General features: G+C 32.7%; 2 protein-coding genes across 3 annotated transcripts; both read left to right on the top strand.

Annotated features, from left to right (window-relative positions):
* Positions 1-5,849: 5,849 nt before the first annotated feature.
* Positions 5,850-9,845, top strand: LOC110606586 (alcohol dehydrogenase-like 7). Of its 2 annotated transcripts, XM_043953657.1 has the most exons (10): positions 5,854-6,110; positions 6,192-6,328; positions 6,418-6,464; positions 7,065-7,390; positions 7,903-7,985; positions 8,089-8,164; positions 8,294-8,358; positions 8,932-9,027; positions 9,158-9,322; positions 9,549-9,845. In XM_043953657.1, exons 1-10 carry the CDS (start codon positions 6,062-6,064, stop codon positions 9,663-9,665), a joined length of 1,161 nt encoding a protein of 386 aa, XP_043809592.1. In that variant the 5' UTR covers positions 5,854-6,061; the 3' UTR covers positions 9,666-9,845. The 2 variants fall into 2 exon arrangements, with proteins under 2 accessions (XP_043809593.1, XP_043809592.1); XM_043953658.1 differs by lacking the exons at positions 8,932-9,027; positions 9,158-9,322; positions 9,549-9,845 and adding an exon at positions 8,496-8,925 and having other exon boundaries at positions 5,850-6,110.
* Positions 9,846-11,488: 1,643 nt separating this feature from the next.
* On the top strand, positions 11,489-13,994 carry LOC110606587. Its single transcript, XM_043953660.1, has 2 exons — positions 11,489-11,986; positions 13,352-13,994. Exons 1-2 carry the CDS (start codon positions 11,874-11,876, stop codon positions 13,557-13,559), a joined length of 321 nt encoding a protein of 106 aa, XP_043809595.1. The 5' UTR covers positions 11,489-11,873; the 3' UTR covers positions 13,560-13,994.
* Positions 13,995-14,121: the final 127 nt, after the last annotated feature.

Genomic DNA, 14,121 nt, shown 5'->3' with positions numbered 1-14,121 from the left:
AAGAGAGAAAGGACAGATCGGATGAGAAAAAATAAAGGTTGTGCTATTATAAATTTATTTGGCTTACAAGTAAATGAAACCTACTTACAAATATTTTTTTTATATACTCCTTCATTTTATAATTTTTATTTATTTTTTTAATTATTTTAAAGTTATTATCTATTTTTTATTATAGTAATATATAAATTAATTATTATAATTATATTTATTTTATTTTTAAATTAATTTTTAATTAATTTTTTTAAATAATTATTCAAAATATATATTAATATTTAATAAAAATTAATTTATTTAAAATGATATAATAAAAAAATGTAAAATAGCAAAATAAAATATATAAAATCATGAAATGGAGGAAGTGCAAATGAAAACAGCATAATTAACTTAAATTTATATAAATTTAATTTATAAAAAATCAATTAATGTATATTATGAAATAATTTTAAAATTAAATTTGATAAATTTATTTATTTTTTCATATAAATAAATGAGAAATGTTAGCTGTTGTTTTTTAAGTAATTATTAAATACTCTTTATAATTTAAAAAAAAAGGTTATTATATTAATTATTATTTAATATATATTTTAATCCAGAAAAAAGAGAGTGTTCGGCCAACATTGCCCATCAATTTAATCCGTGAACCCTTCAACATTAGCATCAAAATCAAAAGGACGCGTTAACATCACCACCAATAATAGAATGGCAAGTTGAATATCCATTTCTATAGTAATTTCGTGAATCTGGAGCTTCTGAACAAATTCAACATAAATATTTAATTTAAAATTTATTAAATTAATCTTTAAATAAATTCAACTTATGCTAATTAAATATTTAAAGGAAAAAAAAAAAAAAGAACAGTTGGAAAAAAGAGAAATGGAGTGTCGGTGGTGGGGGTCCGCATAATATATAAGCTTAAAACTAGAACTGTGTTTTATGTGCGTGTGTGATTGTCTCCCACATGGGACAGTGGTTTTGTTTTGACGCATCGCTATAAGGTGTGGATGTGATGGGGATTAACGTGCAGGACCCTTCGTCCTCTCTTATTTATATTATAGCCTCACAATTATTTTCCATTGTCATTTGGATCCATTGCTTTTTAAGTAGTTTCTAACATCGGGTCTTAAATAGGCTGATTTGAGGTAGTGCTGCGCAATTTTCTTTTCTTTTTCTTTGGGCCTAAATGATATTTCTTTTTGCAAATATAAGAGATTGAAGCTATTCCAATTTAACAAGTACTACAAATTTAGCAGTTAAAATATACACGACTTTATTTTTTTCCTGGCCAGAGCAGTCTTCATGTAATTAATGTAGCATAAATTTGATTTTAAATATATTAGTGAAATGCACATTAATAGTTTTCTTTGGCTTCTGGGTTATGACGCTGACACATATCGTAATCCAATACGAAAAAAAGCAAAGTCTACACGTTTATTATATTCAATGTCACAATTTCAACCTACTTGAAAGCAAGTGGATGAAGGTGTCGCCTGTGGGAACTCATTCTTTTTTCATAATTAAAACAAAAATAAATTTATAAACCATATAAAAATTTTATATATAAACTCACAAATTTAAATTTAACTTAGTACTAAGTATATCTTAATAAATCTGTAAGGTTTTAAATTTTACTTCTCAATTTTTATTTTAAAAATATTTTTTGAAATATTTTATATATGATAATATATTATTATTACTAACTTTAGTTAGTAACATTTAATCCACCTGTGAAACTCAATTTGAATCTATACTCTCAATTTTACGCTTACTAATGAAGGATTTCACCCGATATAAAATCATTCACACAAATTATTTATCTTTCTCTTTAAGTAAAAAAATATTGTATATTAACTCAATTTTCACCATATTGGGTTTGAGGAACTTCAATAAGCCAGTGATTGAGTCAATTTTAATTTCATATTAACCTTAATCTAGTGTGTGCTGGAGTGATATTTTTTTAAATGGGTTGAGATTTTATTTTTTTAATAAATATATTATATATATTTACTATAATATAATTAAATTTATTAAAATAATATAATTAAATTTAAAATTATTTTAATAAATATATACATAAAAATATTATGTAAAGATTCACATTTAATATTAAGATAGAATTTCTTTAAAAATGAATGAACTAATTGAAACATACAAGGAATGAATATAACAACTTGATATATCATAATAGAAAAGTTGAAAATCCTTTTAAGAGTTCATATCAACAATCATGTTATTAATAAAAATTATAAACTTTTTAAATATTTTGTACAGAGCACAACAAGATCTTTTCATATATCGATATTTTCATTTATAAATCAGCGTGTAATTTTTTTAAATTAAGGGGAGAAAATATGACTTGAAGAGAATGGCAGAGTAAAAACAAACATTCACAAGACAAAGTTGTTTTTATTTTATTTCTAAAAATCCTACTTTTAAAGTTCTGACTATGAGAGACCCTACTTTTAGAGACCCTACTTTTAGAGTTCCTACTTTAGAGGTGTGGCTATAGGAGATTTTACATTGATGGTTCTTACTTTGGAAAGTCTGTCATTGGTGAACTTCCTTTTAAAACATCTAATTTGGTGGTCTTCCTTTTAGAAGGTATGACTTTGGTGATCTACCCTTCCGGTTTTGCCATTTCAATCTGACCTTAATGGTCTGCCCTTCCAGATCTTGCCATTTTGGCCTTATCCTTCCGACCTGTCCTTAGTAGCTTGCTCTTCCGAATCTTGTCCTTCCGAACTGACCTTAAAAATCTGTCATTCCAAGTCTTGCCTTTTCGACCTTACCCTTCCGACATGACTTCAGTTGTCTAATCTTTCGGGTCTTCCCTTTTCGACCCTTCCAGCTCTTACCTTAGCGAGACCTTCCTTTTTGAAGTCTTCCTTTTGTGAAGTCTTCCTTTTTGAAGGTCTAATATTTGTTTTCTTCTTTTAGAATATCTAACTTTAGTGTTCTTATTTTGAAATATCTGATATTGGTGGTTTGCTCTTTTTGAAGGTCGAATTTTAGTGGCTTCTTTTAAAAGGGTCTAATCTTGATGATATATTTTTTTTGAAATGTCTAACATTGATGGTCTACCCTTCTGATATTGCCTTTGCACCTTAGTGGTCTGTCATTCCAGACTTATCTTAGTCTTTTTTTTTTTAGAGAGATATTTCATTTTAGGATTTTTCTTCTTGAAGGAGGAACCAACGGCAGGCAATACGGTACCATAACATCTCATAAGGAGACGACGTCGTTTTGTGAGGATAGAAATGCGCTGACAAGTACAATGCATAGAAAACTAATAATTGTAAGTATTAAAAATACTAAAAAACTATGCAAGCGAGACAGTAGAATGAAATCATATAGAAAAATATAGACGCAATTTTATAAATTGCACAAAAAAATAATAAATACATAAAAAAGTCAGTGGGAAAATATATATTTAAGAAAAGGAGAAGACAAAAATAAACGTTTGCAATTCGTATGCTTGTATAAATTGTAATTGAGTTTTTTTTTTTTTTTTTCACAGAACCAATAGTTCCAACGCTCGGACTTTAACTAATCTATTAGCAACTTGAAGAATATGGAGCTGTTTTGAAAAAAGAGATAAAATGGGATCCACTGGTACGGTGGTGCCCACCCCAGGCCCATTCCCTTAGCAATTTCGGCTGCAATGAACTGGAAGCAACCCATAACACGTCATAATCCCCTTACAAATGAATTGATACTATCATTATCCGTTAACCCTACGCCAAACGGCAAAACGACATCATTGGCTCAGTCTTTTCATAAAAGAAAAATCATTTCAACCCTCACATTACAATCCAATATGAATTATATATATAAATAAAACTATTTCCACCGTTAAGTTGATTTTAAAATCAAAACCAACTAAATTCAAACACATTACGATAAAGAGATTGAGGTTAAGAGTAATTGACACCTTATTTAAAAAAAAAGGAAAAATTTTTGACACCTTAATTTAATTTAGATACCGAAGTTATTATAAATTAGAACCGCAAACATTTAGCTAAACCTACCAACGACCAAATGCTTTGGAAGTTTGGCTAAAAGCTATATTCACATGCTTCAACAACACAAAGATGAGAAGCTAGAAAAAAAAATCCACATTAACAAATAATTAATACAAACCAAAATATCACATTCACATGCCATGATCTCCATCCACATTACATGATTAATTTGCTCCTAATCTTAATTTACCAAACGCAGAAGTCAACATATAGCAACTCCACTAGTTCCCACACTTACAAAGTATTATTTTTCTTTACGCGTTTTAGCATCATACTTAAAAATGCAGCTAAGAAATTTAACTCCAGATATCTTGCTTTGGAACAAATTTAACTACAATAGCAGACAAGTTATGCCGAAACTATGGACAAAGGATAAGTGCAGCAGTCATTAAAGGCCAGTTACCAGCAATTGAATAAGCGACACTTGTCAGTTAACAGTAACGTCAAGGAAAACCTAACCCTTTTTTTTTTTTCTAATTTTTAGTGGTTCCGTTTTAATTTTGGTTAGTATTTTTACTTTCTATTTTAATGTTGCGAGAGTGTAGATTTGTGAAACCTACATGTGTTGATCAGATATTTTTGTAGATTAATTGAATTCTTAGTTTTATATTATACGAGTAAGTTGCATATTTGGGTTATTTGAATTCTTTGTGTAAGTTGCAAATTTGGATATTGAATTCTTAGTTTTGAATTTTTTTTATATGGATTAATTATGAATTTAGGCCAAATTCTTTTGGATTTAGAGGTAATTTTTGGCTCCATAATAATGAATTGAAGTATATATCTCAAAACTGATTGAATCGAACTACAAAAATATACATTCCGGTTGTGCGGTTTCCGTGCCGATTACCCGCTCCTAAGGATGTTATTATTCTACAGGCCTTTGGCCATGTTGATGATATACGATTACTCATCTTCTTCAGAATTTCACGAATACAGTCACCATTATAATTTAATTATTAAAATCAAATAATGATATATGACTCGTTTTTTCCACGCAATGATAAAAGACAATTATCATTATAAATTTATAATAATTGCATCTAAATAATATGATTTTGACATTTTAATCTAATAATTATTAAAAGCATTATGATATAAAGTCAAATATGTATTAAATACATCAAATATTTAACTTTATTAAAACAATATAAAAAAGAGTAATTAAAAAAAATACAGTTATTCAACAAATAAAAAAAGAATACACAATATTATTGTGTGATAAATTATTAGATATATTTAGTTTTTAGATAATACAGTCAATACAAATCAATAATTTTATTTAAAAAATAAAAATCTAACATTATCTTAAATTGTGTAAGCCGTGGCTTGAATTGATTTTAAGTTGTATGATTTGTTATGATAGTAGTGTTTGAGCGTAACACCTCAACAATGAATGTGTCTAATAATTTCGGCTGTTCCATTTAATTTCTCATTTAATTAATATTGTATATAAATATTTTATTTATAATATTCACGATTTTAATTTGATAATAAATAAAATTACTCTCTAATTTTTATCTCCATTAAACAAAAAAAACTTATAAAATCTTCCATCTCCGTTCTCAGAAAAAAAATAAAAAACTTTATTTATAAGGTACATGCGTATGAAGTACAGAAACATTTTGTTGTCAACCCGTTGCCTACCCCAGTAATCGTGCATGTTTAAAGATATATCGACAAGCAACCTGTGGTTGAATAAATTTAAATGATTCTTAAATGATTTTTTTTATAAAATAATATAAATAAAATATTTAATTATTTATCCACATATTACTCACAAATTTAACCTCCTAATAAATATATTTACGTAGTTCTCATATTCTAATATCCGATTACATCTCACAAAAAAAATTATTTATCCACAAGTTGCATTTTGCCGCACAGAAAAATTAGACAGTCGTTGGGCACTCCGCACTCCTGCATTTCGAGGAAGCAAAGAATTTGGAAAGAGGGGTAGTGTGATAATCCCACCCTACCAACCTCGCCAAAGGGTCAACGGAGATACTATCCAGCGAACAGCTTCCATCTCCTTCGCATCAATGGCCAGCCAGAAACTACCTACTGCCGGAAATCCGATTCGATGCAAAGGTACACATCAATTCAAGTTGTAGATGGATCTGGTTCCAAGAACATGTATATAAATACACGTTTATCCTTATAAAATTACAGCGGCGGTTTCTCGTAAGCCGGGAGAGCCACTGGTCTTGGAGGAGATATTGGTTGCTCCGCCATGTTGTCATGAAGTTCGAATTCGGATTATTTGCACGTCTCTCTGTCAAAGCGATGTTACATTCTGGAAACTGAAGGTTTCTCATCTCCTTTATTTATTTATATTCTGATAAATATATTATAACGCTTCTCTCTCTCTCTCTCTCTTTTCCCGTTGTCGTTGAAGGATTTTCCTGGTGTTTTCCCGAGAATTCTGGGCCACGAGGCTATAGGGTAAGCGATAATACTTCGTATCTCAATAATCTTTCTGCATGGTACCAAGTCAACGCTTTGTATTTGATACTGAAAAGGACATACGACTCATGCTACAACGTCGTATGACTCATTTACTCTTCTTCCTCTTCTGTACTATCGTAATTCGTAAGGCTGATATGTGCAGAATCTAAAAAAGAGTCATGTGATTCTTTTGAGTGCAGACCCTATCCATTATATGTTGCGCCTAAAGTGTTTTGATGACCAGCGTTAAATTTCTAATTTCTAATTCTAAGCTCAAAGCACGTAGATTGGGATAATAATGGATCTTGTAATTTTTGGGAATGATATACCCTTTTCTCAGTCGATCACAATTACTCAAGGATATTCTTTCTTCTATCCCCTCTGTTTTTTTATTCTGTTCTGATATGAAATGTTTAAACAAAAAAGTTGCTTTTAACAGCGAGCATTGGTTGAGTATCTGAGCGTAATCCAGATATAAGTGGTAGGGATAGGGTCTGATTGGTGAATTGCTGGTGCTCTGTCAACTCCACCAGATGTGGATGCTAAATTTATTACTTTGATGGTCATGCCCTTATGCATTTTGTCGTCATGTTATAGGGTTGTGGAGAGTGTAGGAGAGGATGTAGATGAGGTCAAGGAGGGCGATATGGTCATTCCCATATTCATGTCAGATTGTGGAGATTGTGCAGATTGCAGATCAAAGAAGAGCAACCTTTGTTCAAAACTGCCCTTCAAGGTTTCTCCTTGGATGCCAAGACATGAGACTAGTAGATTCACAGACCTAAATGGAGAGGTTATATACCATTTCCTCTCTGTGTCTAGCTTTAGTCAGTATACTGTGGTAGACATTGCTCATCTTACAAAGATCGATCCTTCAATCCCACCAAACAGAGCATGCCTCCTGAGCTGCGGAGTATCAACTGGTAATAGCCATTGATTTCTCAGATTTGAACATTCCATATTGATAGTTTATAGTTGACATTTTACTCAATAGCTTCCCTTGGCTGGCTGCCATACTCAACCAATTCACATTACAGTATTATAACTTTTTCCCCTTAAATTGCTGGTAGGCTTTCTGAATTTGAACTTGCTCTAGTCCTTCGACTATGGTGAATTGAGTTGAATTTTTTGTACCTTCCTATTTTTCTTGTTAACTTTTATAAAATGGATGCATGGAGAAACAAATTTAAATATTAAGCTACGCATGGTGAGTCGCTCTGGAAAATGATTTATTGCAACCATGCTATGTAACGGTTTCACATGCTCTTGCATGTTTGTGCCTTGCATTTTATATATCTCCAAGGTATATTAGTTGGTATGTCATCTGTGTGAGTGATTCTTGCAAATTTTACAAACTTGATTGAAATATTGCATTGGAATTATTTATATGTTTGTTTGTTGGAGTGTGAGAATTGACATGATTTTGATATTTTAGGTGTTGGTGCTGCATGGAGAACTGCTAATGTGGAGGCAGGATCAACTGTTGCCATATTTGGGCTGGGATCAATTGGTTTAGCCGTATGAGCTTAAAGAGCTTTATACATTTTCTTTCCACTTCTTTTTCCCATCATTATATGTGAAGGCAGAAGAAATACATTCATGGCTACTGGTTGTTCTGTAGGTTGCAGAGGGTGCAAGATTATGCGGTGCTACTAGAATTATAGGTGTTGATATGAACCCCAACAAGTTTGAAATTGGTAAGCATAAGCATCACAAGGGACCATTTGTATCTTCCTAGAACTTGGTATCTCTGGTATCATACTGTATTGTGTTCTAAGCCATGCTTAGTACTCTCTATCTGGGTGTGCTTTGTCTGTTCCACACAGGGAAAACATTTGGAGTCACAGACTTCGTCAGAGCTGGAGATCCTGGCAGCAAATCTGTGAGCCAGGTCTTTCTATTATACTCTTTCATAACCTTCACCTTTGAACTTTTTTAAAATGCCATAATTTGGCAAAAACCTCCCTTTAATACAGCTAGAATTTTTTGTGTTTTTGGTGGCTCTCTGTACCTTCATTGAATTTACAGAAACAGATGATAATTCAAGGTTATTGTTTAAGGAAAACTAAGAAGTGGGTATTTGGTGCGTAACATGATGCGTGTATCATGTTCTAGAATTAAGATTTATGAATATGATGAGCATATTTGCAAAAGCTATGATTGACCAGGGCCTTTCTTTTGAAGAATGGGAACAATATATAATAGAAAGCTTCAAGATGGGACACTTCTGAACCATGAAATGTATTTTGTCATGTTTGTTTCACCAGTTCAGTTGGTGAGGCGGCCCAATTGCTATACAGTACTTTGGAGTTTGGAATAACAGAGAGATCCTCTATATTCTTTTATTTTAAGTGGGTTTTCAGGGTGTAGTCAACAAGTTTCCGGAGAAATGTTTTTCTAAGGTTTTCCTTCATTTATTGGGTGGTTGTTCATGCTTCCCCTCCCCTGATCTCCTCCTAAACAGGTGATAAATGAGATGACTGGTGGAGGGGCGGACTACTGCTTCGAATGTGTTGGCTTGGCATCCTTGGTTCGGGAGGCATATTCTTGCTGCCGAAAGGTCACTTTCTGCTAAAACCTCATGTGCTGTAGTAATAGAATATGTTCTGGTTATATTGTTTTCTATGTGGTGGGTATCTTACTATACGTAAAACTCATCTCTGTCATTATTATTATTATTTACGATTCAGGGTTGGGGAAAGACAATCGTCCTAGGGGTGGACAAGCCAGGGGCAGAGTTGAGTCTCAGCTCTTTTGACGTCCTTCATAGCGGGAAAATCCTCACAGGGTGCTTGTTTGGAGGTCTCAAAGCTAAATCTGATATTCCAGTTCTACTAAAACGCTATATGGACAAGGTGAAGTTAGCAGTATAGTTTGTTTTCCTCCACTTTGGTTTTTCTTGCCAGCATTGCTTGATTATAAATGTGATCCATATAATAACCCATTACCAAATTCACATTTACCTTTTTCATGATTAGGTTGATATGCATTTAAACAGCAATTGATTAGCTGGTTTAATGTTTTTGAATATTGAATCATGAGTAGCTCTGAAGGATTTTACATGCATGTGCTTTTCTTCAGGAATTGCAGTTGGATGAGTTTGTCACACATGAGATAAAGTTCGAAGACATCAACAAAGCTTTTGATTTGCTCGCTGAAGGAAAGTGTCTCCGATGCGTGATTTGGATGGACAAATGAAATGAGTATATCTTGTATCTTTACTGCAAAAAATTTCATTTGAGGATCTGCAATATTGCTTCATAATTCATACTGGACCTGCTGTTCAAATAAATGAAGGCAGCCTCTTTTCTTGCATGTATGAAACCGCAAAGAATTATATCATTCTTAAATTGGATGCTGATTGCTTCTCACTTTTAAGACACTGTAAACACAACTAGATGCTCCATCCTCGGTTTTCTTAAATGAGCCTACTTGCATTAGCCGATAAACCTCCGTTTTTGTCAGAGCTAGCTTCCATTGTACCTCTGGTTCAATTGCTACGCTTTCAAGAATATGTCATTAAATTTCCACTTGAAATACAAGCTGAAATCAACTGGAACCCATTGTCCTCCCTGAAGCATCTCTACCGCCGCAAATGTGACATCTTGTTGCACATCACCAAGGCTGATGCCCTTGGGATGTGAGTCTATTCAAGAGGCAAGTAAGAGTCTGAGTTGAGAGGAAAGATCAGGTGGTGACAAGTGTCTGTTTCAGACGGTGTTCTCCCACTGCTAATGCTTGCGCTTGTTCAGACGGTGTCTGGCAACATAACGAGGACCATGGAGAGTTGGAGCTCCCAGCAAGTTTCATTGTATTAGGTAGATTACATAGCTTCATGATGATTTATTCCCTAAAGTTTAGTGAAATATAATCTTTCGTCTTTCTGTTTTAAAAAATCGTCAATTTAGTCACTTACTCTGATTTTTAAAAACAATATTATTGGTCATTCCCGTTATATTTTCAGTTAAGCCACCATTAATTTTAGTTAAAAGGCTAAAATATCCATATCAACTTATTCTCTAATAAGTTCGATGACTTTATATATTTTCTTTCTTTTTTCCTTTCTTTCTCTCTCTTTCTGGTCCTGAACCCCAATTCCTCCATAATACTTCTTCCCACAACCCTGCCCTGCAAATTAAACGAGTATCGTACTCATACTTCATTGAAAAACTCCAAAAATCCACATGCTATCTCAAATAAAAAAAAATCGAAGAATCAAAAGAATGAAGAATATAAACACATAAAAAGAACTTAGTCGATCTCAAATTCAATTAAATCTAATAATATTAGCCCAAATATGGATTTTGAATAGGAAAACTATTTAGTTAAGAAATGTATCTTTTGTTAAGGAGAGAGAGGCATTTGGAGGTTTGGCTATGAAAGAAAAAAAAAGCTTTTTTTTTTATGGGAAGAGAGAGAGAAAGAGAAGGAAAAAGAAAGAAAATATATAAAATCATAGTATTAGAGAAAAGCTATTATGGATATTTTAGTCTTTTAACTAAGATTAACGGTGATTTAACTGAAAATTTAACGGAAGAAACTAATAGCATAATTTTTAAAAATTACAGTAACTAAATTAAAGATTTTTTAAAATAGAGGGATAAAATGTTATATTTCACTAAATTAGAGATATCACTAAATTAGAGAAATTAAATTATAATTTATCCTTTATTTTATTCATTGAATTTTAATTAAAACTCCAATTCGGATCCAGACAACTGCCATGCCGGTTGCGTAATATTTATCGATTTCAATTTTACTTTTGAAGCACACACCATAGATCTAGTTTTATTTTTTACTAATAATCAAAGTAAGACTTCGCCTTAGTATTTATAATAAAAGAATTTAATCATTTTACTTTAAAAAATCTGTTTTAAATCAGAAAAATATGTATAATTGTGTATAGCTTCAATTAAATTAATTTCACTGATTAATATTTTTATGTACAAATATATTACATATTTTTACATAAATTTCATTTATGTATTGGTCTATATAAATCCGTCCTGTCCTGTGTCAAATAGGGCCCACAGAAAGCAGATACAGGTAATAGGTCCATTTAACCTAACGGGGTTTACCAGCGGGTCCAATTTGCTTATTGCGAGTGGTTTTCTCCGGTCAAACCCGCCGTCGACCTCTCAACATTGTTTTTATTTACATTTATATTTATACGTATATATTTAAGTTCGGCAGGAAGTGCCGGAAGCAGAAAGGCGAGGAAAGAGAATGATAGTAGGCCGGGGGCCAGGCCACGCAACGGACGAACACCAGCTGTAGCAAATCGAACTTTCATCAATTATCCTCCCTCTTTTCCTCTGCCTCTGCAATTCTCCTTAGTTTATGTAATATTGGGCTCCTCATACTGCTAGGAGATAAAGAGGGAGAGAAACTCAAATTGAGTTAGAGATGATAACGCGATCGAATCTGGCAGAGCAGTTGAGAGAGTATCAGATTCGATCCAAGCATGACTGGGCCTCTGTTTCCTTCTTCTCTTCTACTTCTAATCTAACTTCATCAAGGTACGGTTATTTAGTTTTATTGTGCCTTTCCCTTTTTTTTTTTAATCCTTTTCCAATTCTAACGTTTTTTCTTTTGATTGAATTTCAATTCTTTTATTTGTTATTGTCATTCTTGGGAATCCCTACGTTCCAATGATATGTTTGAACTAACATAGTTTGACATTTAGTAGATCAGCTATGGTTTTCCGATTCGTTTGTTCGTGTTTAGGATTCTAGAATGGAATTTTTAAGCTAAAAGATGGTAATTAGAGCTTTATAGGATTGGTTGTCAGTCAAATTAGCGTTAGGTTATTGATTCTGTTTGGTTAAGAAAATCATTTGCCTTCTTTTTTTGCTTTTAGGTTCTCATATTTTGGTTCCTTGTCTGTGTTATGGTTTGACTTTGAGATTTCCCTTCTGCTCATAATGGTTTGAAACGTTATTTAATTCAATTACCGGACGAAAGTGCAATAGAATTGAAACTTCAATTTACATTGAAACGTGAAATAAAGTTATGTCCTCGGGAAGCTTGGTTTGCATGATGGTGTATGATGTTTCATCATGAAGGATGCATTTGGATTTTAAGAATATGATGATATATCATGCCAATTTCGTTAGAACTTAGAAGGGTTTGTTTTTAAGGGCTTCCTATGATTTTGCCGTTTGTTTATTAGTATCACGGTCTATCATTCAACTTTGGGTTCTAGTATCACTAGTTAGAGATTCTTTTACTTTGTTACCTGATATTAAGGTGTAAATCAGATGCAACCCAATTAGCCCTCAAACCAAATGGAGCTCTACATTAAATCATAATGTTTATTTGTATGGATATTTATTTGAATGGAAATTGGAGAATTTGAAAGACATTTATATTGAAGTTGAATATTAGAAATCATAGATAGACACTCCCAGCCTCCAAGGAAAAGGAAAATAGGAATTTAGTTTCCTACATGAAGTTTTAAAGTGGAAAAATCTGGCTGATCCAGGCTATCTTGGATCTAGTTTCTTTGGGTTAGTGAGAATGACTCTGGATGATAATTGTTGGGACAGTCATTTATGGTACACAGAGATGTATTTGGTCCCCTTTTACTGCTCTATGGAGTTTTTGAGTGACTGTAGAAGGGAACTAGATTAGGAAGTAATGGTAGGTAAAAGCCTTTCAAGAATTTTGTTGCTATCATCTTTTTAACCTTGTGTAAGAATGATTCTGATTGCCATTTGAAAATCTTTTGCTTATAGCAGCTGATGTGGTTGTTTATTCAAAAGGCTTATATACAATATATCTGGAACATCATATTTGAGGTTTATTTGTCCATGAGTCATTCTCTTTCTATATTGTGAAATTGATACCTTTCTAATGCCCTCTCTCCCTTTTATTGCTTGCAGGATGGATGTTCTGGTATTTATGATATGGGAACTCATTATTCTAGCTTTCCTTGTTTTTTCAGCAGTTTCTCTATATTTTAGGCGTATGCGACTTGCTTTTATCTTAGTCTGTGTTACAATGCTGTTGCTCTTATGCATGAAAATCACAAAACAAGTAAGATTGGCGAGGAAAAAGAAACGAAGGATGCTTCTACCGTTATCCATGTAAATCATGTTCTGAAAGTGACACAACATTGTTGTGGAAATTGTGAGAATTCTTGACCATTGCGTGGGGCCATTCTCTCTTGTTTGTTGGAATATGTAAGTACACTTGCATCCGGTTGATTAAGGGAGAAAAGTATTATTTGAGGTGATCACTTTGCTAAATGCTTAATGAAGTGGAGAATTCCAAATATTCAAGGGGAGAAAACTGAGATTTCTTCATTCAATGGGTGTAATGCTTATTGCACTGGGGTTTAGTAGGTCCAGGCGTTTAAGATATAGTTTCTATGTAACAGGACATTGGCTTCAATGAGCCATGTCCAAAGTACTATTTGAAGAGAAAATGATGAGGTGATTGTTTTTTTCCGGATGATGTAGCATGTAACAGTTTTCAGTTTGGTTGACGTGCATTGCTGAGGTAAAGAAAAGGGAACTTGACTGATTTTTTGAATGCCATAGCAGCTTTGAATGCAAAAGAGGCAAATGGTTACGCATAACTTTAAAATTTTATTCTGCGGGAAAATATGGCTGGCTACCTGCCTACCTACATGCAATGTATTTGGAAGAGC

This window comes from Manihot esculenta, chromosome 18 (genome assembly GCF_001659605.2).
Source record: "Manihot esculenta cultivar AM560-2 chromosome 18, M.esculenta_v8, whole genome shotgun sequence".
Taxonomy (NCBI): domain Eukaryota; kingdom Viridiplantae; phylum Streptophyta; class Magnoliopsida; order Malpighiales; family Euphorbiaceae; genus Manihot; species Manihot esculenta.
The sequence above is the reverse complement of the archived record's forward strand: the minus strand, read 5'-3'. Positions and strand labels throughout refer to the sequence as shown.